We start from the raw sequence: 26,800 nt of genomic DNA, 5'->3' as shown, positions 1-26,800 counted from the left end.
GCCTGCTCCGTCATTCAATACAATGACGGCTGATCTAGTTGTGGCCTTAACTATACTTTTCTGCTGGCCCCTGTGCCCCCCTCCACAAACCTTCCCCTATAAACTTTGACTCCCTTGTTGATCAAAAACCTGTCCATTATTCTGAGTATGTGACTATGTTGGGCCATTTCTTCACTAGTAATTGGGACAGTTCTCCCAATTTTGAGCACAAGTCCCTAGATGTTGGAATCTTTAAGATTAACTGTCTGACAGTCTGGAAAAAACTTGGTGTTCAAATTGTTCTTTGTAACTCAGACCATTGATCAGCCTCTTGGCCCTTCTTTACACTGCCTCTGTTACATGGATATTTCCCTTGTGTTTTGGTGACCTGAGCTACTGTGTAATCGAGATTAGGTCTGATCTAAGCTCTAGGTTTTTTTGTGATTTCCTTTGAATTGTTTCCTACTGTTGTGACTAACATCTTGCAGTTATACATTGGTTAGATATGTTGTGTCAAGTCTACTGAGACTCCCAAGATTGCCAACTATACCACAACATCTTTCAGAAGTCCATGTTCAGGGTGTGTGTTCTGTGTTCTCAGGGTTACCTTTTCATCTCTGTGCTGGTGAACTCCAATAGCGAGCTTATCCGTCTGATTAACAATGCCATTAAGAACGACCTGGCCAGCCGCAACCCCATCTTCATGTGTCTCGCCCTGCACTGCATCGCAAACGTTGGCAGCAGGGAAATGGCAGAGGCATTTGCTTCTGAGATTCCCAAAATCCTGGTGGCTGGGTAAGTACATCTTCATGCAATTGCTGTCTGTAGTTGGCACTTTTTTAGATGAAAGTTTTCTCCTATCAGCTGACTCATACAGTTCTGTAGAAAGTGAGGTATGGCCGTTTCAATCCATTTCCTAATGGCCATGAGCAGCAGGTAAACAGTTCCCTGAATTTTACAACAATTGTCATTCTTGCTTGAGAGGGTGGTTTGTATGAGAAAATGCCACATTAATGTGCAGGACTGTCCTCCTGAGGTTGGGGCTAATATGCAATATTAGGGTAATGAGCAAGTGCTGCTATATCTAACCCATGCTGTACCTGTGCTGGGAGTGTAGAAGAAACCTTGTTTCAATTGGGCTTGTTGTTGACCTTGCATTCCCAAGTGAAAAGTATTCCATAACAAAAACAAAAATACCTGGAAAAACTCAGAGTTTGTCCAGGTATTTTTGTTTTTGTTTTGGATTTCCAGCATCCGCAGTTTTTTGCTTTTATCTTAAAGAAGAGTATTCCATGTCCAGCATTCAAATTTTTCAACCTGGTGAATCCATTTTAAAGATGAAATCTGAATTGCTTTCCTCCTTTCTCCCTCTGTAATAAGCACTTTCAACCCCAGATTCATTTATTCCATTGAACTTTTGCTGGTGTTGTGTTGACAGTGATACTATGGACAGTGTGAAACAGAGTGCTGCCTTGTGTCTGCTGCGTCTCTACAAGACTTCCCCAGACCTGGTACCTATGGGCGAGTGGACATCTCGAGTGGTCCATCTACTAAATGACCAGCATCTGGTAAACAAATGTATTGTCTTTTTTAAACAATCTTTAAGCCCAAATAAATTTGGATCATTTTGGTAAATTCTGTGCCCAGTATAGAACAGATCCATACTGAACAGCGGCCCCAAATTCAGCCCCTCAGTTGTTTTCATTCAGAAACTACAACTGGTTTCAATGCTCTAGGCAATGGAGGGGGAAACAAAATTGACTCAGTGTCACCTTCCCTTTGCTTCTGGAAAGCGTGAGCTCTTGGAACTAGCTGATGTTCAGATTGGATTAAGTTGCGAGGGCCGCGTGGAATACTTGCCAGTGTTGCGGTCGCAATTAGAAAGCGGCCTTTTAGGTAAGGTATCAGAATTGGGTTGTCACTAGGATTTCAGCAAAGCATGATGTTGGAAGAGCTGTCCAATAGAAATTTGAAAAGCGCCCAGCTGTACAATTAGCAGGCCGAGCTTAGATGAGAGAATGCTGATGGATGGAACAGAAGAACTTACATTCATGTAAATACCTTAGTATGTTTCATATGCAATGAAGTGCAGCCATTGTTCTGTTGGTAGATATGGTGGACACCTTGCATGTGTCAAGACCCCACAGGCAGAAGTGACATGAATGTCCGGTTAATCTTAAAATGTCAATTGAGGAAAAGTATTAGCCAAAACATCAGAATTTCCTCATTTTAATGTTTATCTGAATCACTGAACTGGGCAGATGGAGCTTAATGCTGCATGAAAAGGCCTTGCAACGATAGGGTGTAGTGTTGCTGGTTACTGGCCTGTCACTGGCGGTATGAGCAATGTGAGATGGTGGTTGTTATGAGAAATGCGCTGCACATCACCAAAGCCTATTACGGGTGGTGTCTCAAAACCGGCAATATGGGGGCCAAGCCTGTGTTGGATTTCAGACCTTTCCGGTTTTCGGTTCAGGTGGTCCAGATCGGGCTGAGGCGGGTCGAGCAGGATCAAGGGTCTCTCGGAGCTCAGAAAAGACTGGCGCACAAAGCCAATAACTAGTCTGTGCCAATTTGGCACTGAGCCAAACAAGCCAGTGAGTTAGTTTACTATTTAATAAGAATTAGTATTTATGTATGGCAGCTTATTAAATTGTCTGGTTTTTGGGTAGCCAGGTTTGAGACATTATACCTGTAGCTCAAAAATAATGGCCTTTCTAAAGCCAATTAATGAAAATATACATGATCTTCGAGCATCTGTGTGCAGTTTACCTGCTTCACGCTTCTCCTGTTTTGTTGCAGGGGGTTGTGACTGCTGCTACCAGTCTCATCACTTGCCTGAGCAAGAAGAACCCTGATGAATTCAAGACTTGTGTTTCGTTGGCCGTTTCCAGACTTAGTCGGGTAAGTGGGTGTGCGGACACTTGAGATTTTAGCACTGAAGCTTGTCCTTTGTCCTGCACACTCAATTGATTGCTGTTAAACAGTCGGTTTGCTGCGTTTATGTGGGTTGACATGTTTTCTGTTCAGAGAGAAATTGGCAAGTGAGGCACTCCTACCACCATCCTCTCCATGGCCTGGCATATTAAAAGTTCTGCCCAATGTAATAGAAGTCAGAAGCTCTTCACACTAGGGTTGTAGCCAAAAAACTCTGCTGTTGTCATCAGTGCCAGTGAGGAAAATCAGCCAGCATCCTTTCTCCTATCCCCATCCATGAGGAGGTTGTTGAGCTGGGCTGTAATGCTGTATTCTGGACTAATAGCCTGCATCAATAACCAATAGCTGGCACTGTGCTGCTTGGATGACTGCCAGAAGGTAAACTGTCCACCTTGGGACTGTATCCCACTGAAAGCAGCTTCAAGAGTAGAGAAAATTGACACTTGCGCCCTCACTATCCCCAGCCCAATGTTGTGTGCTTGCTGTTCAGTGTTGTGGCAGGCTGGATGTTTCATTTTGTATAGCAAGAACTTCTGAGCTCCTCTATTTGTTATGACGTGGCAGATGTGTGCCAGGCGGACCAAATCCACGAGGGAAACTTGGGCATGCTGTCACAACGATTTTGCGATTTGAATTTATTACGGGATGCGTGCACTGAATTCAGAAGTAATAAGTCCACCAAAACTTTGAGATTTAAAAAAATTTAAAATATTTATTAACAAAAGAAAAGACTTCAAGCACATACATAAGACTACAAATTACCACTATAATAATTACTAAAATTCCTAATTAACCTGACCCACAGTTACACTCCATTTAAGGCAACGGTCCAAAAATAGATTTTGATTTTAAATAGATCCAGCAAATTAACACAATACCCTGGACAGTGGAATTCCAAATGGCTTTTCTCCAGCTTCACTTTCAGTAGACAGCAGACTTACATGCACAAATACTGGGGGCTTCATTAAGGCTATTTCCCCACACTTCTGTTAGATCTTACATGGCCTTCTCCTCACACACAGCTCTTCATTATCCTTTATATATGTTTCCCTCTTTTTAATATGAAAATTCTATTATTTCGTATGTCTTTGAAACCGTATCTTCCTTACAATATAAAAACTTTCATGTTGCTACTATTTATTGTCAGTAACCTTTGTGGCGGGGAGGGGTAAAAAACACATTCCTTTGCCTTGCTTATCTGGTTAGTTGTAAACAGACTGAGATCCCTTTGAAATCCAAATCTCCCTTCATTTATCTAAAAATACAAACCCCCATCACACCTTACCTGCTAAGCCAGCATCCGTGTTTACTCATTAGCATGTCAACCATCTTGCTTCTTTGATGAGTTTAAGCTTGCAGTCTACTTGACTCCAAATGTAATTAAATCACACACAGACAGACCCAACTATACTTACCCCCATAAACCTACTTTACAATAAACCAGAAAAATATTATGAGAATTATTATACTTTCATGACATGTTCCAGAAGACCAAAATGCTGGGTGGGAGGGTGGTCCCCCTCTCCCCACAAGGGGGACAAGAGGAGAGAAAGCTACCCATATTTACATGTTTACTTTTTCATCAAGTGCTTGTTAGAATGCTGGGTGAAGATCTCTTTGTCATCTGATCTGCCAAAGAATGTTGAATACAGTTGGTGGGGGGTTCGTGATTAACAATTTGAAATTAGATGGTGTATTGGGTTGGACGCCGATCTTTCACCAATGGGCAGTGACTTCAAATCCAGCCGAAACTGAAGGATCCGTGTAGGCGGACACCGAGACATGCATTGTACATGGCAGTGAAATTTAGACAGTTTCAATCCAGTTCACAGTGTTCATTAGCTGTTATTGGAAAATTGCCTCTAACTCCTGAGCAGTTGGCAATCTCACTGAGGCTGCAGGATACTTGCTGGCTTGGGAAATAGGCTGCACTTGCACTGTAGGAGGTACTGTTCTGATGTTAGACCTGAGGCACACTGTTGGAGCAGAAAAAAAGGGGCTTTGCTTTATAGCCTGTGCTGTGACTGATAGAAAAGCAGAATACTGTGAATACTACATATCTAAAATAAAAACGAAATTCTTGAAATACTCAGCAGCAATGACCCCCTGAAATGTTTTTGTAATGCCCAGCCAATCGTTTAAATCTGTGGGCCACTTAAATTTCTTTGCTTGGCTGTACACACACAGTAACTTAAAGGAGCCTTCTTGTGTCCGGGAACTTTCAGATTGCTGTATGGTCATACAGCTTACTGAGCGTTGCTAAACAGATCAGATCACATCTGCGGATGGAGAAAGAGGTTAACAATTCATTGATCTGAAACGTTAACTCTCTCTTTCTCTCCCTACAGATGTGACCTGAGCTGCTGAGTACTTCCAGCATTTTCTGTGTTTGCTCTGTGCTGTGACTGATCTGGGCGTGCTTGATACAAATGGTGGATGCCTAAGATGGAAAGTGTTCTATTGCCCAGAGCTAACATTTCTCTGCTTGAGTGTAAGGTTCACATCAAAATCTAGATGTGTGCAGATAAATGTACGTGTTGTGGCAAGCCTTTTCTTGCATCTCTAAGAAGTATGACCAAAAGTTTGATTCTTATTTCATGCCTGTTACAGATTGTATCATCTGCCTCCACTGATCTGCAGGATTACACATATTACTTTGTTCCAGCACCCTGGCTTTCTGTCAAGCTGCTACGACTCCTGCAGTGTTATCCTCCACCTGGTAAGGCATCTAGCTGCTTATGACTGTATCCAAGTGTTGTTGTGACTGAAAAGTCAGTTGATCACTACTGTATTACTCGTGGCATTGCTCATAGCCATTGATGCATTATTGTTAAATGTAAGATGGAAATGAAATTGCAAGAGGCTTCAGAAACCTGCTCCAGGGAGCCATCTTAAGGGCTAGAGCGTACCATTACAATGTGACTGTTGACATAGCAATTTACAATGGTAAATATTGACACAAAAGTAGGACCAAAAACCTTGAAAACGGAAAGCAAGTTATGTAGACGGGTTGCACGCTATGCAAAATTTGTAATTGATATACATAGGTCAATGTGAATGGTGTCTAGGTTCTAGTGTGTGCAGAACTAAGCTGCATAAATCAGAAGAGACCAGTTCAATTACTTGCTCAGTGTTGTGTTAGCTGATCTCAACCAATGTATTGGAAAGGATACTCCAATTGGTGTAGACATACTGGGCTCATGAGGGCCACTCATTGTTTCATCCTCTGCAGAGGACACTGCTGTGAAGGGTCGCCTGATTGAATGTATGGAAACTATTCTGAATAAGGCTCAGGAGCCACCTAAATCCAAGAAGGTACAACACTCCAACGCTAAGAATGCAATTCTTTTTGAAGCAATCAGCCTTATTATACATTATGACAGGTATGTGACGTGACATCCATGTACGACTTAAAGGGGGGAGGGTACGGTGCAATGTAAATAATTCAGCTTATGCATTGGCTTAATGGATTTGGCTTTGCACTCAGACGAATAGCCCACCAGCACTCGCTGTCTCTGGGCTTGTACAGGACTAGTCGGGCACCCTTGAAACTAACCCCAGAAAGAATGAGGCAAATTCGGGGAATGATATCTGATCTCCAAAGACACCATTTTACAGATGGAGTAGTAAGACGTGAGTTTAAAGCCAACAATCTCCCCTTCACCACAGCGTCTTGATTTGAGCTGTGTCAAAGTGGAGCAACTGAGCAGAGGTAAGCATGGGGAGTAGGTGCTGAATTGCTTCTGTACACTTTCACAACAGCCAGAGGGCCAAAAGTAGGTTTCTTGGCCACTCCTTTCACTGCAGTTCTCATGGAACCTGCAAGTTGCTTGTCTATTTCCCTTAGCGCTGCACTGGTTCTTCCGATTCACTGGCAAGTTAACTTTGTGAGAATAGTATGAGGAGTCAGCATCACTGCCTTGGGTGGTGAGCTGGTTTGTAGACACAGTAAGTCTGGGGAGGGAGATGAAAGGCTTGTCATTTTAAAATATACATTTCGCATGCACACAACACACACATTTTCTTATTTTTCTTAAATCTTAAACCTGTTTAATTTCCCGGCAGCGAGCCTAACCTGTTAGTACGTGCGTGCAACCAACTTGGCCAGTTCCTGCAGCACCGTGAAACTAACCTGCGATACCTGGCTTTGGAAAGCATGTGTCTGCTGGCGGGATCAGAATTCTCGCATGAGGCTGTCAAAACCCACATCGAAACAGTCATCAATGCGCTGAAGGTAAGCGGTTGACTTTAATGCTTCTGATCTGGATTAGTCATGGTATCTGCTTGTAATCATCATTTCACAACCTTTCTTAAATGTGCATATGAATGGGATGAAATGAGATTGGACATGGCTGTAGTGCTTCATATAGTTGAATAGCTGTCAAGCTCCCAATAAGTGAAGAAACATATACTCTTGGGCAAGGCATTGGAGAGCTAGCAGCCCCCTTGGAGCCATAACCCCGGCAAAAGAAAGGGCTTGTGATCTCTCCCCACTTAATGCCAATGCTTACACAATGCACAGGTTTGAATGAATTCCCTTTTGCTTCAGCACTGTTTGGTGGCATAGTAATTCCTTGCCTTTTGCATGTTTCTTGTACAACAATCTTTTTTTAAAGCCCCACTTTCTCAGATGGGTTGATGCTGTGGAAGGTTCATCAGTGCGATGCAGTTGGTTGCTCATCCTGTGTGTATCTTTTCTTGAATAGACTGAGAGGGATGTGAGTGTTCGCCAACGAGCCGCAGACCTCCTGTATGCCATGTGTGACCGAACAAATGCACCACAAATCGTGGCCGAAATGTTAAGCTACCTGGAAACAGCTGATTATTCCATTCGTGAAGAGATTGTGAGTTTCCCTTTCTTTCAGTTTTCTAATTTAAAACAACAGTGTGTGCAAACAAAAGAACTCTCAACAATGAGTTAAACGGATCCTCCCCCCTCCTCCTAGGTTGCAGGTATGCTTAGTAATTCTCACCTCCACCAATCAACCATTGGACTGCAGGAGCCAGGAGAGAAACAAGCTTCCTCAAAACCTAACTCTTTGACTAAGCTTTTGGGCAACTATCCTGATATCCCTTTTGACCGTCAGTTTTGTCCTGTGAAGCACCTTTTCAGGTTCTTTTACTATGTTACAGGTGCTGTATCAATGCAAATTGTGGTTGGCAACTGTAAAAAGGAGTTGCTCCATCTTTACATGGAGAGACCACTACCCCAGCCCCTTGGAATCCTTTTGCAGCACAAGGCTTTTTCCTCCCTTGAGCTGAATACCCAGCTGCTGATTGCATCAAACAATTTGTTGCGTATTAAGTGGTTCAACATTTTCTGAGGAATGTCTTAATGCAAGACTTGCTTCTCTCTTTTTTTAATGCCATGTTCCAAGTATACTCTGAGGAATGAGTTTCATCTGTCTGTTTGTTGTTGTGCAGTATGGCCAGCAAAGCACTGGGTATTTTTTTTAACTGGGGATGCCTGTCCACGGAGCAAGCTGGCATGTACCGAGGAAAGAAACTGGATAAAACTGAAAGACTGATAGTGAGGCTAAGAGGTGCTGTCAAAATAAAGCTAGTGAGTTGCTACAGTCACCCGGTACGTACAGTCACCACGGTGGCGGAAGGATGTGGGCATTGAACTAAGTGGCAGATATGCCCATTAAGTGACCATTGGTTGTCCCAGAGCGGTGCTGACCCACACCGACCAGGGAGGCCACTTAAGTTCTATTCTGTGTTGTTCAGTAATGCTCTGCTTCCGTTTATCTCAACTATTCATCAGCCTAGGGCGACTGCAGCATTTTAGAAAGGATACCCCAATCACTACTCCTTTTGTTTTAAATCCATGTTAGGTTCTGAAGGTGGCCATTCTAGCAGAGAAGTATGCTGTGGATTACACGTGGTATGTGGACACAATCCTGAACCTCATCCGCATTGCAGGGGACTATGTCAGCGAGGAAGTATGGTACCGAGTCATTCAGATCGTTATTAACCGTGATGATGTCCAAGGTTATGCAGCAAAGACTGTGTTTGAGGTAAATTTTTGACCTGGAGTTCTGAATTGAGCTGCAATTTGAAATCACCCACTACTAAGAAAATCTAGTTCCACCTTCAGGAATATTTTCAGTTTCTGCCCCTCTTTCTCTCTTTCAACTCCTATTGGTGCTGATACCTTCATTTGTGTCTTTTGTTACCTTGTGCCTTCTTCCCTGCTCCCCCCACTCCCTCCAGGCCATTCCCCATGAACCCCTCAAACTTCTCCATCATCTAGAACTTCATCACTCTTGCCTCCAATCTCGCTCAAAGTCCCAAGTCACCTGTCGTCCAAACCCTTGCCAACTGTCCCTGGGTGCATCCAAATCCTTGTGCTCACCTTCTAATCCCTCTGGTCTCCTTTGATCCCACTGCTCTAACCTTCTCCATTGTCCCATCTTGCTCTCTGCTCCTCCAACTCTGGCTTGTCCCATCACCTGTGCCTTTTTTGTTTTTGGTGACAGTCTTTAATTGTGTTACTCAATTCTTTGAAACATTCCTTCCTGTATCTTTATTCTTTTCAGAAACCTCCTATCTCTTAGCAGTGGGTGTTCTCTTCTCCTGTAGAATCTAACATCCACCTGTGATGAAGTGATTTGGAAAGTTTTGCTAGTTTATTGAATACAAGTTGTTGAATGAGCATTGGGTGAAAATCTCTGACTATTTGTAACTGTTGAAAGAATATGTGTGACATTGAAACTTTGGGGTAACTTTAGGATCAAAATATTTAGGTTGCCCAGATTCTGGAACTGGTCTAGCAAACCAAAGGTCATGCACCACATTAAAGAGGCGTTTTTACGCAATGACTGTGCCGCTGCAGGAGTTTCCATCCTTTAAGGAGTATGAAAATATAAACCAGCCAGTGTCCAAATGACGACTCACCCTGTCTGATCTGCATTATGTCTTGACAAGGAACCAACCAGTTTGTCATTCTTACGATTTGTTTCTCACACTAATTTTTAAATCGTTAAGCACATTATAAAAAGACACAACGTTGTTTCCATTGGTAGATAAATCGGAGACGCAAGGCCACAGTCTTGAGAGAATCCCAGTGTGTAAAGATGGCGATTAAAAGAAACAAGTTAGCAAAATGTGGGGCACTTTGCCACGGCGTTGATTGCAAAATTGATTACAGTATTCAGAAAGATACTGAATGATTACTCCATCAAAAGGGATATGGTTTAAAAGCAGCCCATAAGAGGGACCTAAATTTAGTGCAGGTGGGGAAAAAGGCTCCCTTCTGCAATCAGAATGTCTGTCTACATGAAACTATTTTTGATTTGGTCTTCAGGCACTCCAGGCCCCAGCCTGTCATGAGAACATGGTGAAGGTGGGTGGATACATCTTGGGAGAATTTGGGAATCTCATTGCAGGTGATCCACGATCCAGGTGAGCTGAAGAAGGTAAAAGAGACGGCCCATAAACTTTCAGCATAGTACTTTCCCCAGATTCAGGTGGGAAAGTGCTCATTTCCACTGAGACCCTGGCAGTTGGCACTAGGTTTTATAGGTGTGAACAGCCAGGGGTCTTTAAAGTAATGCTGCTCTTCCTTAGCACCACCGGCATGTTGGGGAAAGTCTATTTTTCAGTGTAAACTGATGGGGCAATGCCATTGTTGGTAATGGCAGACTGTGTCAGAAGCTCATTTGTTGCCTCCACTTAATTGTGTGGTCTGACCTGGGTTGTTGTAGGAATTATTTTGTTCTGTGACGACAAGTTATTTGCTTTCATTTCAAGCCAGCATCAAACACTCTGACGTAGCTCAGATCCGACGCTGAGTAAAGTTCCCTCCACTTTCTCCCAACTTTGGAAAGGCACCCCTTAACTTTATCAGTGTAAATTTTGGGGTGATTTTGCACTTTCTTTAGCTTTTACTCTCGCTCAGCAGTTGACAGCATCCTCCCTCCTCCTCGTCCGTCTGTGTTTTTTAATATTTATTCTTGGGATGTCACTGGCAAGGCTGGCATTTATCGCCTGACCCTTGTTTCCCATGAAAAAGTTGGTGGGCTGCCTTCTTGAACTGCTGCAGTCTGTATGGTGAAGGTGCTCCCACAGTGCTGTCAGGACTTTGGCCCAGTGACCATGAAATAATGGCCAATTATATGTCCAAGTTGAGATGGTATGCGACTGGACAGTGATGTTCCCATGCGCCTGCTGCCCTTGTCAAGTGTAAAGTTGATCTATGTCCCACACCTCTGCACTGGCTACTAATTGAAAAATATACTCATCAAATTGATGACATTACTTAAAAACAGGGTGGACCGTGTGACGGCTGTCATCTTCAAGCCTCGATATTGTCAACATGCAAACAATTTGACTATTTTTCAATCAGACATTTTGTTGCTTTTGCTTTGAACTGATGAAGGGCATATACCAAACTGTTTCTTCACAGATGCTGACTCAACTGCAGTTTGTTTCCCTGTATCTTTCTGTTTTCATTTTATGCAAGAGGTGTATTGACACAACATTAAAAGTAGTAAGTGGGATTTTTTCCTATAGCCCATTGGTGATGTATTGAGAATAAAACACCAAACTGAAATGCAATTTCTTATTTTCCCTTCTCCCTGTAGTGTATTGACGGTGTGTTGCTGTACAGAGTAGTTAAAGGATAATGCAACACTATATGTTTTCTTTTGCCTCTCCCAGGGCATTTTTTAAAAATGTCATTTTCAGGATTTGGGTGTCACTGGCAAGGCCAGTGTTTATTGCCTATCCTCTAATAGCCCTTGAGAAGGCGGTGGTGAGCTGTGTGGTGAAGGAACTCTTGCAGTGCTCTTTTAAAAAAAAACGTAGTTCCAGGATTTTGAAGTAGCAGAGGTGAAGGAATGGCCAATTATATCTCCAAGTTGGAGTAGTGGAGGGAAGCTTGGAGCTGATGTGTGTTCCCATGTACCTGTTGCCTTTATCCTTCTAGGTGGTGTAGGTCAAGGATTGTGAAGTTGGCTGCTGACGGGCGGGATGTTGTGAATCATGATGCTTGACGTGCCCTAACTGTGTGGCAGGCTTGGGACCAGCTGGTCTTTTCCTGTCCCATTACAATCCCTATGCTCATTTGTGATTATTTCTAACGTGTGTTTTATTCCCCCCCACCTTCTTTACATGCCCTTGCAGCCCCTTGGTTCAGTTCAACTTGCTGCATTCCAAGTTCCACCTGTGCAGCGTTCCGACCCGTGCACTACTTCTCTCCTCTTACATTAAGTTTGTCAACCTATTCCCTGAGACCAAGACCACCATCCAGGACGTGCTGCGCAGCGACAGCCAGCTCCGAAACTCTGATGTGGAGCTCCAGCAGAGGGCCGTGGAGTACCTCAAGCTCAGCTCAATTGCCAGCACAGATGTTCTGGTAAGTAAACAAAAAAAGCCCCCAGCCTCAAACTTTCTGCTTCGAAATGTTGCTGCTTGTAGGGTAGGTACAGAGAAACTTTTCCTGGAGTGGGACTTTGGTTTGAGTCCCACTGCAAGGAGTTGAGCACATAAAATAAGGCTGGCACTCCACATGCCAGTACTAAGGGTGTATTGAACTCCCTGTGGTGTTATTTCTTGGGTGAGATATTTAAATGTAAAATGCTGAGCCATAAAAAGTAGGTTTGATTCCTAACCTATGCTGAGTTAGTTTCTATCACTGGGACCGTTGTAGGGGATCAAGAGTTTGCCTCAGCCAAGGTTTCCTCTTCAGATTTCTTTGCAATGACCTCAGGTAGAAAGATCAGGTTCACCTGTGATGCCTTCTATAGTGAAGCAGCCTGTCAGCACTAGCCTCACACATGCAGACATAGGAATGTAAGAATTAGAAGCAGGTGTAGGCAATTTGGCACTTCAAATTTCCACCATTCAGTAAAGCCATGGCTGATCATCTACATCAATGACATTTACCCTATCTTCCTACCCCTTGATTCCCTTAGTTCCCCAAATGTTTATTGATCTTATCGTTAAATATACTCGGCAACTGAGCACTCGCATACCCCTGGGATAGCGAATGTCAAAGATATACAACCCTGGATTGATAAATTGGGTAAAGATGCTGGAGAGCTGACAGTATAGATGGAAATACATCACGGTATTAGGCGGACGGATGGAGAAGACGTGATCGGCAGATTTCAGCCCCAGTCCTAGTAACTCTTTTTCTCTCTCTCTCCCTCTTTTTCTCTCTCTCTCTCTCTCTCTCTTTTTCTCTTTTTTTATCTCTTTTTCTCTCCTCTCTCTTTCTCTCTCTCTTTTTCTCTCCTCTCTCTCTCTCCCTCTTTCTCTCTCTCTCTCTCTTTTTCTCTCTCTCTCTCTCTCTCTCTCTCTCTCTCTCTTTCTCTCTCTCTCTTTCTCTCTCTCTCTCTTTCTCTCTCTCTCTCTTTCTCTCTCTCTCCCCACTTCTCCACAGGCCACTGTTCTGGAAGAGATGCCCCCATTCCCCGAGCGGGAATCATCCATTCTCGCAAAGCTCAAGAAGAAGAAGGGACCAGGCACTGTGACGGACATGGAGGAAGGGAAGAAGGAACAAACAGAGGTCAACGGTGGCGTGGAGCCTGCTGTGAATGCCAGCACAGTGGTGAGTACAATATTGGCAGAAAGCCTGTATTGGCTGTTGCAGTGTTGGGTCAAGCACCATAAATCAGTCTTGGCTCATTGCGTGGGACTCACTTCTTAGTCAGGTTATGGGTTCAAGTGTCCCTCTGGGACTTGAGCATAACATCTAGTTTGAGACTCCAGCTCAGTACTAAGGGAGCATCTTCAACAGTGCAGTACTGTTTTAAATGCAGTGGTATGGAACTGTGTCTGCATCTGCTCCATACAAGGTATGCCAGGTGTGAAAGAAAGGAATGAAATAATGCAGAAAAAGGAACCTTGCCCAGGTGCACTTGTGCACAGAAAATGCTGCAAATGCTGGAAAACCTGAAACAAAAACAGCTGACCAAGTTAACAAATGTTCATCAGAAATGGGTTCAGGCCACAAACACTAAATTATTTGGTGTGTCCACAGAAGTTGCCAGAACCACTTTGAGTGTTCTCAGGGATTTCTATGCGTTTAATTTTTTTTTTAAAGAACAGCTATGGCTAAACAAATGTTGGAGTTTCTCAGGATGCTTGGCAAGATGGGAAATGAGTCACTTCAGCATTTTGGCCATAGAACCCTGGGAATCGCTAGATGAAAGGCCAGGATCCATCTGGTAGTCGCTCTAGAGTTATTACCTAATCACAGCAATCAATCGCTATCAATGAATCTGCTACAGGCTCAAACATAACGCAAGGGGAAATCCCCGGTGATGGAGAGCTTTGGTCCGAGGCCACCTGTTCCCCTCAAGCTCCACTCATTATAAGTCATGTCTCCAATTACTCATAGACCAGATCCCCAAGATGCTATTTTCTAAAAGAAATCCAACCAATTAGTATTTAAACGAATCAATACTAACTGCTTCCACCATCTCCCTGGAGAGCCTGATCTATAGATTGACCACTCAGTCACTGAAATATTGTTTCCCCAGCTTGCTTTGTTGCTTCCGCTGGTCCTCTGCTTCTGTTGTTCTGCGCAGGGTAAATCAACCTGTTTATAGCTGTTGTTTGTTTTTGGCAACTTAAACAGTGCATTTACAACGTGATTTCTGACCATTCTACCCTGTGATCATCTTGCCCTTTCCAGTCCACGCCCTCCCCTTCTGCTGACCTTCTAGGCTTGAAGAACACCCCTGCCAGTGGAGGCAGCCTGTTGGTGGATGTGTTTTCTGATGCTGTGCCGGCCACCGGTGCTCTAGCACCTGGATCCGAAGACAACTTCTCCCGGTAAGAGGACAGCAAACCGTCTGTCACCAGTCCTTTGTTGGGTTTGCAGCTTGGGTACAAATTAGCTAGCCAGCAAGATAGTGCTGTTTTTCTGTAGAGGTTATATTTGAACCCCACCCCCCCACTCCCGACCCCAGACCGTTTATTCAATGTGATCTCTACAGTACTGATTTTATTCAAAGTATTTGCATATGTTTTTATTTAGGAAGTTCAAGTGGGATGGTTTTTAAAATCATTCATTATCTCTCTGACCACTGTGTGTCTGTGTGACTGACCAGTTTGAGTTTCCCCACACTGTTAGGCAGGACTAAGTCGATCTAGAGCAGCTTCATGCTAGGAAAACGCACAGCTGCCCAGGGTATGCTGAGGGGCAGAAAATGAGGGAGCTGTCCGTGGGCTTCAGAAAATATTAGCATAAATTTTATTTTCCCTGATTATACACCTGCCTACGCTGTCTTCTGCTCCTTCAGCCTCTCTCCTCTTCGCCAATTAATACTAACGTTGGTTAGCGGCTAGAAGGGGGAGAGTTTTAATGTGAGGCAGAGCGAGTCTGCTCAGTGTCCCTTTGTGAAGTGCTTTGCCAAAAGGTGCTCCACATCCATAGCTGGAGTGAGAATGTTGACAAATAACACATCCGAAGCTGGTTTTCCAGCTTTTCCCCATGGTCCACTAAAGAAAAAGTTGCTTCTGTTGAATTAGCTTATGCTCCTGACACTAGGTGTTAACAATTAACTAATACCTAAAGAATTGAGTGAAAAACAATTTTTTAACACCAAGGGTGTTTTTGTCCTTTTTGTGGTAGTATCTTTTTTTCAACTCTGATCTGTGACCGTTCTAAATTTAACACAACACTAAATGTTAGCGCACAGCCAGCCTCCATATATCTGTTCCCCGTACTACCTTGGGATGAACTGCTTTAGCACAGAGGTGGTGGTACCCAGCATGAGTGCCTGACGTAGGGGTTTGCAAGTCTGGTCAATGAGTGTTTTTGGCCAGCTTGATCATAAAGTGAGCTCACTGGCACCCATACACACGTATCCAGTAGTCACTGGAAAGCAGTGGGGTCAATGACTGACTGATTTTAATTGTCCTGTGATTGTGGAACAGTTTCCTAAGTAAGGAGTTGATGCCATCAGATGAGAAAAAGGGTGGAAAAGAAACCATGTGAATTTTCAGGATTCGTGCAGGGGAGAGAGTCCTATTCCCGCTGTGTGAGGTCATGAACAAAGCTTTTTCGGATACTGCCTGTAACCATTTGCAAGTACGCAAGGCAATGCTACTGTCACCGTTCAATGCTAATGACCTTTACATGTAAAAAAAAGAGTTTAGTGTTGGTTTAGCTCAGTTTGGCAGCACTTTCATCTCTCGAGTCAGAAGATTGTGGGTTCAAGCCCTGCTTCGCAATCTAAGATGGCGTTTTCAGTGCAGCACTGAAGGTGTGCAGCACTGTCAAATGAGATGTTTATACTCCTCTCTCACTTTTTTTTGTTGCTGTTCCTGGGGCCTTGCTATGCACTATAGTGGCTGCAGTTTTTACTCCCATGATAACAGTGATGTACTTTGTTATGTGAAGTGCATTGGAATGTCCCTGATCATATTTCTGGTGCTTGATTTGTGTTTGTAAGTTTTTAAAATTGAAAGGTGAAGCAACAAGGTTTTCTTCTTTTTCTCTCTTGTTGATGGAATTTTCAAAGGGCCTGTGCAAAGGCAGAGATTCTCTTAAACGGATAGCGGCCAACTTAAAATGCAGCGGCAGAAACTTGAAGTGAATCATGGCTCCCGTAATCTTATTCCACTTTGAATCCTTGAGGCAGTTCCAGAGAAAGATTCACGCTAACGGAAGCAAAATACTGCGGATGCTATAAATCTGAAAATAAAAACAGAAAATGGTGGAAATACTCAGCAATAGGCCTGGTAGCATCTGTTGGGAGAGAAATTGGGCTGGGTATTTCCAGCATTTTGTTTTTATTTCTTGCTAATGGTCTGAGTTGGAATTAAACTTTGGTCCTCGAGACAAGAAGCAGCATTCAGATTCCCTAACAGCTAACATGTCACCAGGTGTTATCCCTCTTTTTTGCTCCATGTATAATAGAAGTTGCTGCATTCAAAGCCCTTTAAAATCTGACTCTGGAAAGGATACCAGGGCTCCTTTCACCTCTGGGACCCAAGTTCAGTTCTAGTCTAGACCAAGTGTGGTGTGAGTTATTCCTCGTCGATCATAAGAGAATTGATTTTGACCAGTCTTGAGTCAGGTCAGAGTTGGTCCACAGCCTCTGACTCAAAACAAGTTGGCAATCCTATTCAAGTAGGCCACATGCTAATTGGAAATGGAAAGACACCATTTTGCTGTGGTAAGGGGGTAATCTTCTGAGCCTGTTGTTGAAGTTGGTTAGTGCAGAGGGAACTTTATTCTGTACCTAAACTGTACAGCATGTGTTGGGAGTGCTTGATGGGGTATTGTTGCAGGAGCTTCGCTCCCAAGCCTGCTGTGCAGCACCTGACCTGGGAGCGCCTGATGCTGAGTGCTTATGACAGGCAAGTTGCGTTTCCCAGCACTAACATGCACAATTTGCTGAAACTAAACTGATTTAAAATAATATATTTAAAGGCGAAACCTTGCGACTTTGATCTTTGAGTAGTTTGTGTGGCGGCTGCTTTGTGATTTGGTTTCTCCTTTTTTCTGTTCCTCTGCACGCTTGCCTGTGAATTGGGATCGTGCAGAAGCTTGGATCTGCCGGGTGAGAGCCCTGCATCGTTGCTGGTGGACGCAGCCCTGGGTGCAGAGTAAGCTGTGTATTATTGAGTGGAGCTGAACTGTCTAAACCCAATCCACTCCTAGCTCAGAACCAGTTCAGGGTCCAAAAGAGAATGTTGTTTTACTCTAAATATATACAGCATATTATGTACTCCTGCATTTCGGCTTGGCTGTAGTATTGGAAAGTGCCTAAGCAGGAGAGGAGCTTTGTAACTCCTCTTCTCCAGTATTTAAATTAAAAACCTTTCAAGGTGCCTGCATAGTCATGTCAACATTTTGGCATTTGTTTTTTTTTAAAACATCAGTTCAGAGTTTTCATTTTTGTTAAGCCAGCTGACAGAGGAATTACACAGGAACATGTTGATGTGTTCCTGTGTGTTAGTGTTATGTTAGTGTAGCAGTTGTCTAATTGAATCATTTGGGCTTTTAGTTACTAGTCCAATGTCCTTCAGAGAAGGAAATCTGCCTTACCCTTACCCAGTCTGGGCCTCTGTGACTCCACACCCGGACCAAAGTGGTAACTGCCCTCTGAAGTGGCCCAGCGAGCCTCTGTTGTAACTAGGGATGAGTAATAAATGCCCACATCCTGTGCATTTATAAAAATATTTTGTTCAAAAGGTTTTTTGCTAGTATGCAGTGATATTTCAACTCAGTAGTGTCTGTGTATGCAGTATATATTTCATGTAAAATAACAGGATTGTGAAATTGCTGGGTTGATGTGGTAGTATGTTTGTGTTTGGATGTGTGTGTGTGCGTGCGCTGGCTCAGCAATGCCTCAGTATGTCTTGTCACATGTCCTGGACACTCGGTTTCAACCTGCGTTCAGGTTTGAGGCGACTCGAGTGAAGGCAGATTGTTTGCAGTTCTGCATGGAGTTTTAATCTGATCTGCTTTGAAATGGCATGGAGTGAACTGTTCAGTGATTTGTGCAAGTTTTCACATTTATTGTTTTCAGTATAGTGAATGGTGGTGTGATTTTTCTTATGAAAATGAAGCTGGCTAGGACAAGTGATTGGTCTGCCAGAAACTGACATTTTCATTCCTCTGGGGACACCTTTTGCAAAATCCCCACTGTAGGAAGTGGTGAATTGAGCCGAATTTGCTCATAGAGAACTAAAATCACTTGTCTATCCATTGATGGCCAGGTCAATTTTCTCTTTCCATTATCAGTTTTAAATTACAGCAGTTGTTTATTTTTTCCTGTGGCCTGGCAATTCTGTGTCCCTCTTCTCGGGCTTTATAATTGTCTTTTCTTGTTGTGAAGGTTGATGCCGAGCGCACACTTTTTTTTTTAAAAAAAGGTTTTTGTCTCTCCCACAACGTAACTATTCAAAGTGCCCGTCCTTCATAACCGGCTTCCCTCCTTTTTCACACTTGCGCCCCTTGTATAGGATCACAGATGATCGAAAGATGTCTGAAAACAGGCTTGAGGAAACTTTGCGTTTGACATCCTCGCCTTTCTGTCTTTCTCAGCCATGGGCAAGGAATCGCCCGGCCTCTACTCATCACTGATCACTTGCTGTCATCAGTGTACAGTCCACCATGCTGCATAATTCCACTGTTTTCTCCCTGGCCTGTTTCTGCCTTTCTGTTCCAAAGGCCCTGATGTTCATACTTACTGCAAATCCACTGACTCCAGTCACCCTAACTGACCATTCTTTTCAAATATGAGTCGAGAGCATGAAAATGCCAATGGGCTACTCGTTCATGAAGGGAATTGGAGCCAAGTACAGACCTGTCCTCCCCGCCCCCGATGGTCATGCAATCATGTCATTGGGTATCAATCAGGAGTAGAAACCCTGGACAGTTTTGTTTTGAGTAAAGTCCTAATGTAGGATCCCTGCCCTAGCTGAGGACAGCACGGACTGTGGAACTGAACCTTAAACAGTCCTGCTTCGTATGGCTTGTATGTTGGAGGGAGGTAGGTGATGGAATCTTTGTGAAGCTTATCACCAACCCGACTGGCTGTGGATTTTGTGGAAAATGGGCGGAATTGCAGAATGTGATCAAGTTCCCAAATCTCAATGTAAACAGGAGGGAATCACTATAAATGGAGAGCAAGCCATTGACTGTCCTGTAAGACTGAGGGGAAAATCCTGTTGGATTTCAAAATTGAAATTCTGACTTTAGTCAGTCTATGTCTTTGACTGTCTGAGGGTGAGGGTATGTCGTGAGGAAATGTGTACCTTTCTAAACTATGACTGTTCCCTGTCTTTTCCATTCCACATTAAAAACAAACCCATCAGTGCAAGATGAAGGTCGAAATAAATGCCATCTTGTAGATTAAGGTAACTTAATTTGCTGCTTGGAGTTAGTTCTAGGACATTAGACACCTCCAGATTTTTAGCGCTCTCCACCATCCAAATAGATGATATGGGTTGGGGAGGTGGTGGCGGGGGTGCAGATTAATTGCTGTGGGAGGATGGTTGAGTTGTGGGGTTACTTCTGTCACTGATATCTATTACATGAGTAATTGGGCACAGGATTATTGCCTTGACGAGCAGCTTGTTAAATGTGCTGCGATCCTCAGCTTGGATTGTTAATGAGGGATTACTGCAGCTGATGCGGCACTTGCCTACAGGTCACTGGACAGTGCACTACAGCTGAAAAGGGACGTGCTTAACTGTTGTCAGACCCTGAAAAAATAGAGTAGAGAGAAAAGAGAATCATGCTTTTACGCTGCCTTGAGTTGAGCTGGAGGCAGACACTGGTGTCTTTCCCTTATCGCCTACATTCCATAATGTAAAGCAGTTGTCCATGAACTGAGCTGCTTGATTATTATTCCAGTGCTGAGCTAAAGCCACTGGCTCCTGAAGACACCAGTCTTGGCAGCCGCTGTCAACACCAAATGAAAACTTTCCAGATCCATGGTCATGCCTCTCCCTATCTCTGGAATCTTCTCCAGCCCTAGAACCCAAGATCTCTGCACTGGCCTCCTGTACATTCCTGAATTTAATGGCTCCAGCATTAGCAGCCGTGCCTTCACCCTGCCTGGGCCCCGAGCTCTGGAATTCCCTCCCTAAACCCTTTCGATTCATCTATACAATTTACCTCCGACCAAGCTTTTAGTCTTCTGCCCTAATGGATCGTTATGTGGCGCTGTTAAATTTAATTTGCTAACACTCCTGTGAAGCACTTTGGAGTGTTTTGCATTTATATAGTATCTTTTTAGTATTGTAAGTTGTTGATTCACCAAGGGCAACTGACAAGTGTCAAAGGCCACAGTCCCAGACATGTTGTTGGGAGCCAACAGGACTTGTGCAGTGAAAAGTGGGTTGGTGAGCCATGCAGCTGTGGGTCAAAGAATCGGATGAAGGGAGTCGGTTTCTGTTGAGTAAATGTGGGGAGATGATCTCAGTTTGTTGAGTGTCTGTCCATCGCATAGTGAAGCACAAACTCGCTACCTGAAAACTGGAGAGCAACCTGTGGATGTCACTTTTCTGCAACATGGTTGAAAGTAAAATTTTCTTGTACACATCCCTGAAAGTGTGTTTACTGGAGTCAGACATGATGTTGGGTTGTGTGGTCTGTATTAAATGAGAAAAGAGTGCCTTGATTTTTAAAAAAAAATTTTCAGCCCACCCAGCTATCCTTTTTCCTGTGAGCTGCTAATTCCTCACAGTCAATCAAAGCTGAGACCTGGATGGTCTTGTAAGGGCTAGAACAGCACTGGGCAGATTTTTAATCTAGTTGGCTTTTGGGCTGCACCCAAGGCTTGGTAAGGCTTGTTGTGTAGGTTTGCATAAAATAATCTGGGTGAGATATCTACGTAGTTGTATCACAATGCATCCATTCAGGAGATGCTATCGAGGAAGGAAACTGGTAGGCCTACCTGGGGCCTCTATTTTGACCCAGCCTAGAGAGCAAAATCAGCCAGGATTTCTGCTCCTGATCACTGTCTAATTACTTGTGCTGGAATGCGAGTGTGCGCGTGCATGCATACACCCAACAAGGACAATTTAGGCTTGGCCATGCAATCTCGTTCGTGTGTGTGTGTGTGCATGTGTGTGTGCACGTGTGTAAATAATGTGTGTCAATCATGTACTTAAGCATTATCTAGCATGTGTTCTTTAGCTTTTTTTACACCCGAGTCGGGTCTGAGGTGCATGTAACCTTCCTGCAGGATTAACAATTTGGCCTCTAATTAACACTTTAAAACAGCTTCTTGTTTTGTTCTCTGAATGTCATTGATAACAGAACTGTGCTGTATGCTCTTACACCACCCCTATTCCTCATCTTCCTAATCCACTCTCTGTCCCTCCCTCCTCCCTGTGTCTTTCCCCTTTCTGTTTGTTCTTCTCTGTTCTCTCTCCTCTCTTATCTTTCTCTTTTTCTCTCTATTTCTCTCTTTTTTTTTCCTTCCTCTCTTTCTCATTTCCCTTCTCTTTTTTCCCCCCCGTCTCTTTCGCTCACTTTGTCTCTCTCGCTCTCTTTGTCTCTCTCGCTCTCCATCCCTCAGCACTGTCACGACTGTGCCTGCTGCTGGCTCTGAGGACCCTGCTTTGCCCGTACCTGATGCTGACGATCTCCTCAACAAGTAAGGAGGTTACTTCACTTACTGTCCAGTTCACGTTGTGTTTTTGTTCTGATGGGTGTTGTGGTACTTTTTAAAAGAAATTCTGTAGATTTTCTTTTGTTTGAAGAGATCATGCAGTTCAGCACCCAGAGTCTCTGCTAGGAGGTCGCTGTCCAGTTCTCACGTGCATAGCTAATTTTTGGTCCAGGCAGTCAGAGACTTTACTTTTTGTTTTAATCCAGTGGCTAATCTTGACATTTCTGAAATACAGGACTGAACTTAAACTTGCTCCACAGGTTAGCCTCAGCTCTTCAACCCAGAGAGACATTTGGAACACTCCATGCAGGCCTGGGCACTGCATCTCAAGAAAGATATATTGCCCTTGAAATGAATGCAATGAGAATGATACTGGAGGCTAAAAGAATTTTGAGGGTTAGACTTGTATTTCCTGTGGATAATTAAGGGGTGACCTATTTGAGGTATTTTAGATGATTAGAGTAGTTGATGAAGTGGAGAAAGAGAAACTGTTTCCTCTGGTGAGTGGGTTATAACATGGGTGCGGGGGGCTGCACTTTAACATTGGAGCCTGGCCGTTTGGGCATGATGCCTAGAAACACTTGGGGTAGTGGAAATCTGGGACTCTCTTCTCCAGAAAGCTGGGGTTCAGTTGAAATTTCAAAACTGAGATTGATAGATCTTTTGTTAGACAAGTGCATTGAGGACTACAAACCGAGGTGGGCAAATGGAGTTGAGGTACAGATCAGCCACATCTGACTGAATGGAAGAAGCAGCTTGAGGGGCTGATTGGCCGCCTCCTGTTCCTGTGAGCTGGTGATTAGACCAAACAGTCTCCCTCTGGGCGGCACAGTCCCAAGGTTGCACTTGTGTCTCAGAGAGCATTGGTTAACAAGAGAGAGTTTTCAGCAACAGCAAAGCAGCCCCTTCAAATTCCAGCCCTGATGCTAGGCCCAACTTGTTGAAATCTTGCACGGTTGGTTGCTTGGCACTCCAGTACCCTGGCTTTGGTTAGATAGGTGACTGCATGGCCTTAACCAGACTGCTAAGTGGAGGTGGAGCATTTGGATGATTGTAGCTTTGCTGTTCATCCTGCAGCCTTATCAATAGCTTGAATGGCAAGCAACATGATAAAGCTTCCTCCCAACAGAAAGGGAGGGTGGGAATCCTGTGATGTCTGTATGTTACTTGTTCACTCAAATGGATTGGAGGGCACATCACTGCCACCTGCTGGCTAGTGATGGTAGTGCAACTCTCATCTAAAGAAAGACATCAAGTCCGACTTAGTAAGTTTAGATGAGAATCATTTTGGTTTCTGATTTGGGAATCCTTTACAATATCAGGTTTCCAACTGCTAGAATTTCACCAGCTTTATTTTCTGTTGCACAAATCCTACAGTTAGTAATAGATATCCTGTTGTAGAGGAGAGTATTGGAACCATTACAGTATAGATTCACTCAGGTGTCAGGGATCATCAACTTGGAAAAGCTGAGGCTGTATTCATTGGAGTAGAGCAGGAACCTGGTAGAAATACTAATTGTTTATATGAATTTTGAGAAGGTGGAAGGTTATTTGCACAGGTCAATGAATTGGTGCCAGTGACGGACTAGTTGCTGCGAGTGACCTGTTTCCAGGCTGAAACTTGATAGAATCAGAAATTTCTGCACATGAAGCAGCCATTCAGTCCCTTGTCCCTGTGCAGCCAGCAACTCTAACCCCCTGCATCCTCGGGGCTTAAATTAGGATTGGTACCAGATATATAAAGAGCGAAGGTAGACTGTTTTAATTCCAAAAGCTCGTTAGAATATGGAGCACTTAAAATAAGGGCTTAGTGAAGCAAAGTCAACCACAGAGTTGGAAGTAATTGAATAAGTGCTGGAAGACACATATTAAAGAAAAAAGGGGTTTGAATCGATTACTTCACAGGGCTGGGAGATGGAATAGCTGCCTCCATATGTGGAAATTTCTGACTCCATGAAACCTTAGCACCTTTTGACTTGAACCATTGGTTGAATATTTCAGGGCTGCACGTTCTCTGTGAAGCCCAGCCAAGTTTAAATGTACTTGGAGATGATGTGGGCAGTGAGTAACAGGTTTTGAAGAGGGGGCGGAGTTGGTCGGGGGGGCGGGGTGGTTTGGTGTCCTCGATTTTGTTGACAGCACGACTCAGTGAGGTGACCCAGGCCTTTAACTGATGCCCTGCTACGAGCTCGCAGGTCAATGCAGACGTTGTACAAGGAGGATAGCAGCTTTTTTTCTTTTTAGATGTTTCTTCTCCAATTTTTTCTTTCAAAAGTCTGGCTACAGGTGGGATTGAGCCTGCAGTGTTGTCACTGGGACTGTAGTACTGAACCAAACACACACTGTCCCCTTGAACTGTGTAAATCGCCCAACAGTACAATAGTAGCTTCTATCCTTCCAACTTGTCTTGCATCTGAAGAGAGCATTTTGAGTTGTAACTGTGGAGTGCTGTTGGTATCAGGTTCACCACCGCTGGTGGGAGCAACTTGAGAGGATAAGTAAACGCTAACACTGATTTTCAAGTGTGTTGGTGCCAAAATGTAAGTGACAGCACTGGTCTGGGATGAGCTTTAGTGGTTGTCCCTGTTATAGATGTAAACAGTGCTTATCAAGTGTCAGCTGATTTTTCTCATTTTTGCGTGCTCTGTCCACCCCTTTCCCCCTTGATGTAGGTTTGTCTGCAAAAACAACGGAGTCCTATTTGAAAACCAGCTTCTGCAGATCGGAATAAAGTCAGAATACCGACAGAATCTGGGTGAGTGATCCCTACCTTTCACTTCAGATCGGAGGGCCTTAGCTGGGATGAAATTGCTGTTTCAGGGACCCCGTGTTTGCAGTCATTGCTGACGCGCATGTATGGGCAAAATTTGTTACCGCTGTTTTAAAATGCCTTTTTTGTTTAAAAGTTTCAAGACCCTTGGGTGCTTTTCCCAACCCCCCACCCCAGCATTTCTTCTCCCTGAGAGTACTGTCGCCTTGCAGCATCCTCCCACCAGCTCCAGCTGCCCTGCATGCACGAGACTGGATCGTGAGTTCTCAACTGGCTATTCGCCACCAAAGGCATCGTAATCCAAATCCGATCCTGTCCGCGACCTGATGTGTGGTTTCTAACGGGACTCGCTTGAGGTCAATTGGGGGGGGGGGGTGGGAACCTGGATTTACCCGCTTGCCCCAACCACTGCCCCAGGGTCCAGCTTCCTCGGACACTTGAAAGCCAATTCCATAATTTGAGAGCAAACTTGGCACCTTCCTGGTCTCTGTGGATTGCCTGCATGTTGTCTCCATTTAGAAAATTAGCTTTTCTAGTAAACAATTCTTTTAATCTCGAAGCTGTCTGTTTTGGCTGGCCTTGCCATAGACCTTGTCGGCGAGAGTGCTGATTTATTTATCTCGTGTCTCCATGTCTAGGTCGAATGTACCTGTTCTTTGGGAACAAGACGTCCGTCCAGTTCCTAAACTTCACACTGAATGTCAGCTGTCCAGGCGAGCTGCAAAACGATATCTTTTTGTTTTCAGTCAGCACTGAAATTTAACGGGAGTGTGCTTTTCTGTTGAAGGCGGGATGCAGTGAAGGCTTCAAAAGGAAAGGTCACAAATAGCGTATAATGTCTCTCAGAAGTGTCATCAAAGACATGAAAAGCGTCCGGCTTCTGTTCAAATACTGCCACATATTCCTAATGTCATGTTATGTGGATGGACCAGAGGATCTGGGAGTTTTCACCTTTAGAGCAAAGGAGGCTAAGAGAAGATTTCATAGAGGCGTTCAAAATTATGAATAAACAGGAAGAGACTGTTCCCTCTGGTGAAAGGGTTAGTAAGTGGAGAACACAGGTTTAAGATAAATGGCGTAAGAACCAGTGGGGAGACCAGATTTTTGTTTTAATGTGGAAAGCTGTGAAGATCTAGAATCTCGAAATAGTGGTGGAAACAGTTTCAACAGTAACTCTCAAAGGAGAATTGGATAAATACTTGGAAAAAGAAAGGAATCAAGGAGTATAGGAAAAGAGCAGAGGTAAGTGAGACTAATTGGTCATCTCCTTCAAAGAACTGGCACAACACAATGGGCCGAATATCTCCCTTGCTGCTTCGTTCAAAAAAATCCAGGGCCTGAACGAGCAAACAGAACCTCCATCTGAAGTACGACACCTACACCTTCTCCGTGGTGAGATTTTGCAGTGACATTCATGTCACCAGCAGTGTGGACACCTTCCTTGGTGGTCCAGCCTAGAGCCATATCGCCTCTGAAAATGCTGGGCTGTGTGTTTGAAAGCAAGGAGAGCAGTGGAAGTGAGACGAGGCACAAGGATCTTGCTTTTGAAGTGTAGTCACTGTTGTAATGTAGGAAATGTGGTGGTCAGCCAACATTGTGCGCACCAAGCTCCCACCAATGGCAATGCAATAATGATCGGATCATCCGTTTTAGCAATTCATGTTGAGGGATAAGTATTAGGTTATCTTCCAAACAGTGTCATGTGATCTGTTTATTGCATCTCTGACCGTGTAGTGCTCCCTCAGTACTGCACTGGAGTGTCGGCCTGGATCACGTGCTCAAGTCTCGAGTGGGGCTTAAACCCGTGGCCACCTGCCTCAGGCAGGAGTGCTACCCACTGAGCCACAGCTGACACATCTGTCTCAAAGCCATCTAGGGTCAATCCCTCTTGAGTTAGCTGATCTGAATTTGGGCTAGCAATAAGGACTTCAGTGCTGCTGGGTGAGATAGAAAAATGTCCCTGGCTCCTGGTTACATAGTCCTTGTGCATGTACATATTCTGCGTGTGGGTGTCTGTGCA

General features: G+C 44.0%; 1 protein-coding gene across 2 annotated transcripts in view; it reads left to right on the top strand.

Annotated features, from left to right (window-relative positions):
* ap2a1 (adaptor related protein complex 2 subunit alpha 1) overlaps nt 1-26,800 on the top strand; it is a 58,130-nt gene that overhangs the window by 19,086 nt on the left and 12,244 nt on the right. The window contains exons 4-19 of one of the 2 annotated variants that reach the window (XM_078531773.1): nt 581-774; nt 1,418-1,547; nt 2,782-2,883; nt 5,527-5,635; nt 6,149-6,299; nt 6,982-7,150; nt 7,623-7,760; nt 8,754-8,936; nt 10,226-10,323; nt 12,046-12,277; nt 13,307-13,474; nt 14,564-14,703; nt 17,425-17,487; nt 21,918-21,995; nt 24,683-24,765; nt 25,419-25,508. In XM_078531773.1, the coding sequence (XP_078387899.1) occupies nt 581-774; nt 1,418-1,547; nt 2,782-2,883; nt 5,527-5,635; nt 6,149-6,299; nt 6,982-7,150; nt 7,623-7,760; nt 8,754-8,936; nt 10,226-10,323; nt 12,046-12,277; nt 13,307-13,474; nt 14,564-14,703; nt 17,425-17,487; nt 21,918-21,995; nt 24,683-24,765; nt 25,419-25,508 (2,128 nt within the window). The remainder of the gene's footprint in view (nt 1-580; nt 775-1,417; nt 1,548-2,781; nt 2,884-5,526; nt 5,636-6,148; nt 6,300-6,981; nt 7,151-7,622; nt 7,761-8,753; nt 8,937-10,225; nt 10,324-12,045; nt 12,278-13,306; nt 13,475-14,563; nt 14,704-17,424; nt 17,488-21,917; nt 21,996-24,682; nt 24,766-25,418; nt 25,509-26,800) is intronic. The other variant, XM_078531774.1, reaches the window with a different exon arrangement.

Source organism: Cetorhinus maximus, chromosome 29 (assembly GCF_964194155.1).
Source record: "Cetorhinus maximus chromosome 29, sCetMax3.hap1.1, whole genome shotgun sequence".
NCBI classification, from domain to species: domain Eukaryota; kingdom Metazoa; phylum Chordata; class Chondrichthyes; order Lamniformes; family Cetorhinidae; genus Cetorhinus; species Cetorhinus maximus.
This window is presented reverse-complemented; position numbering and strand designations above follow the sequence as displayed.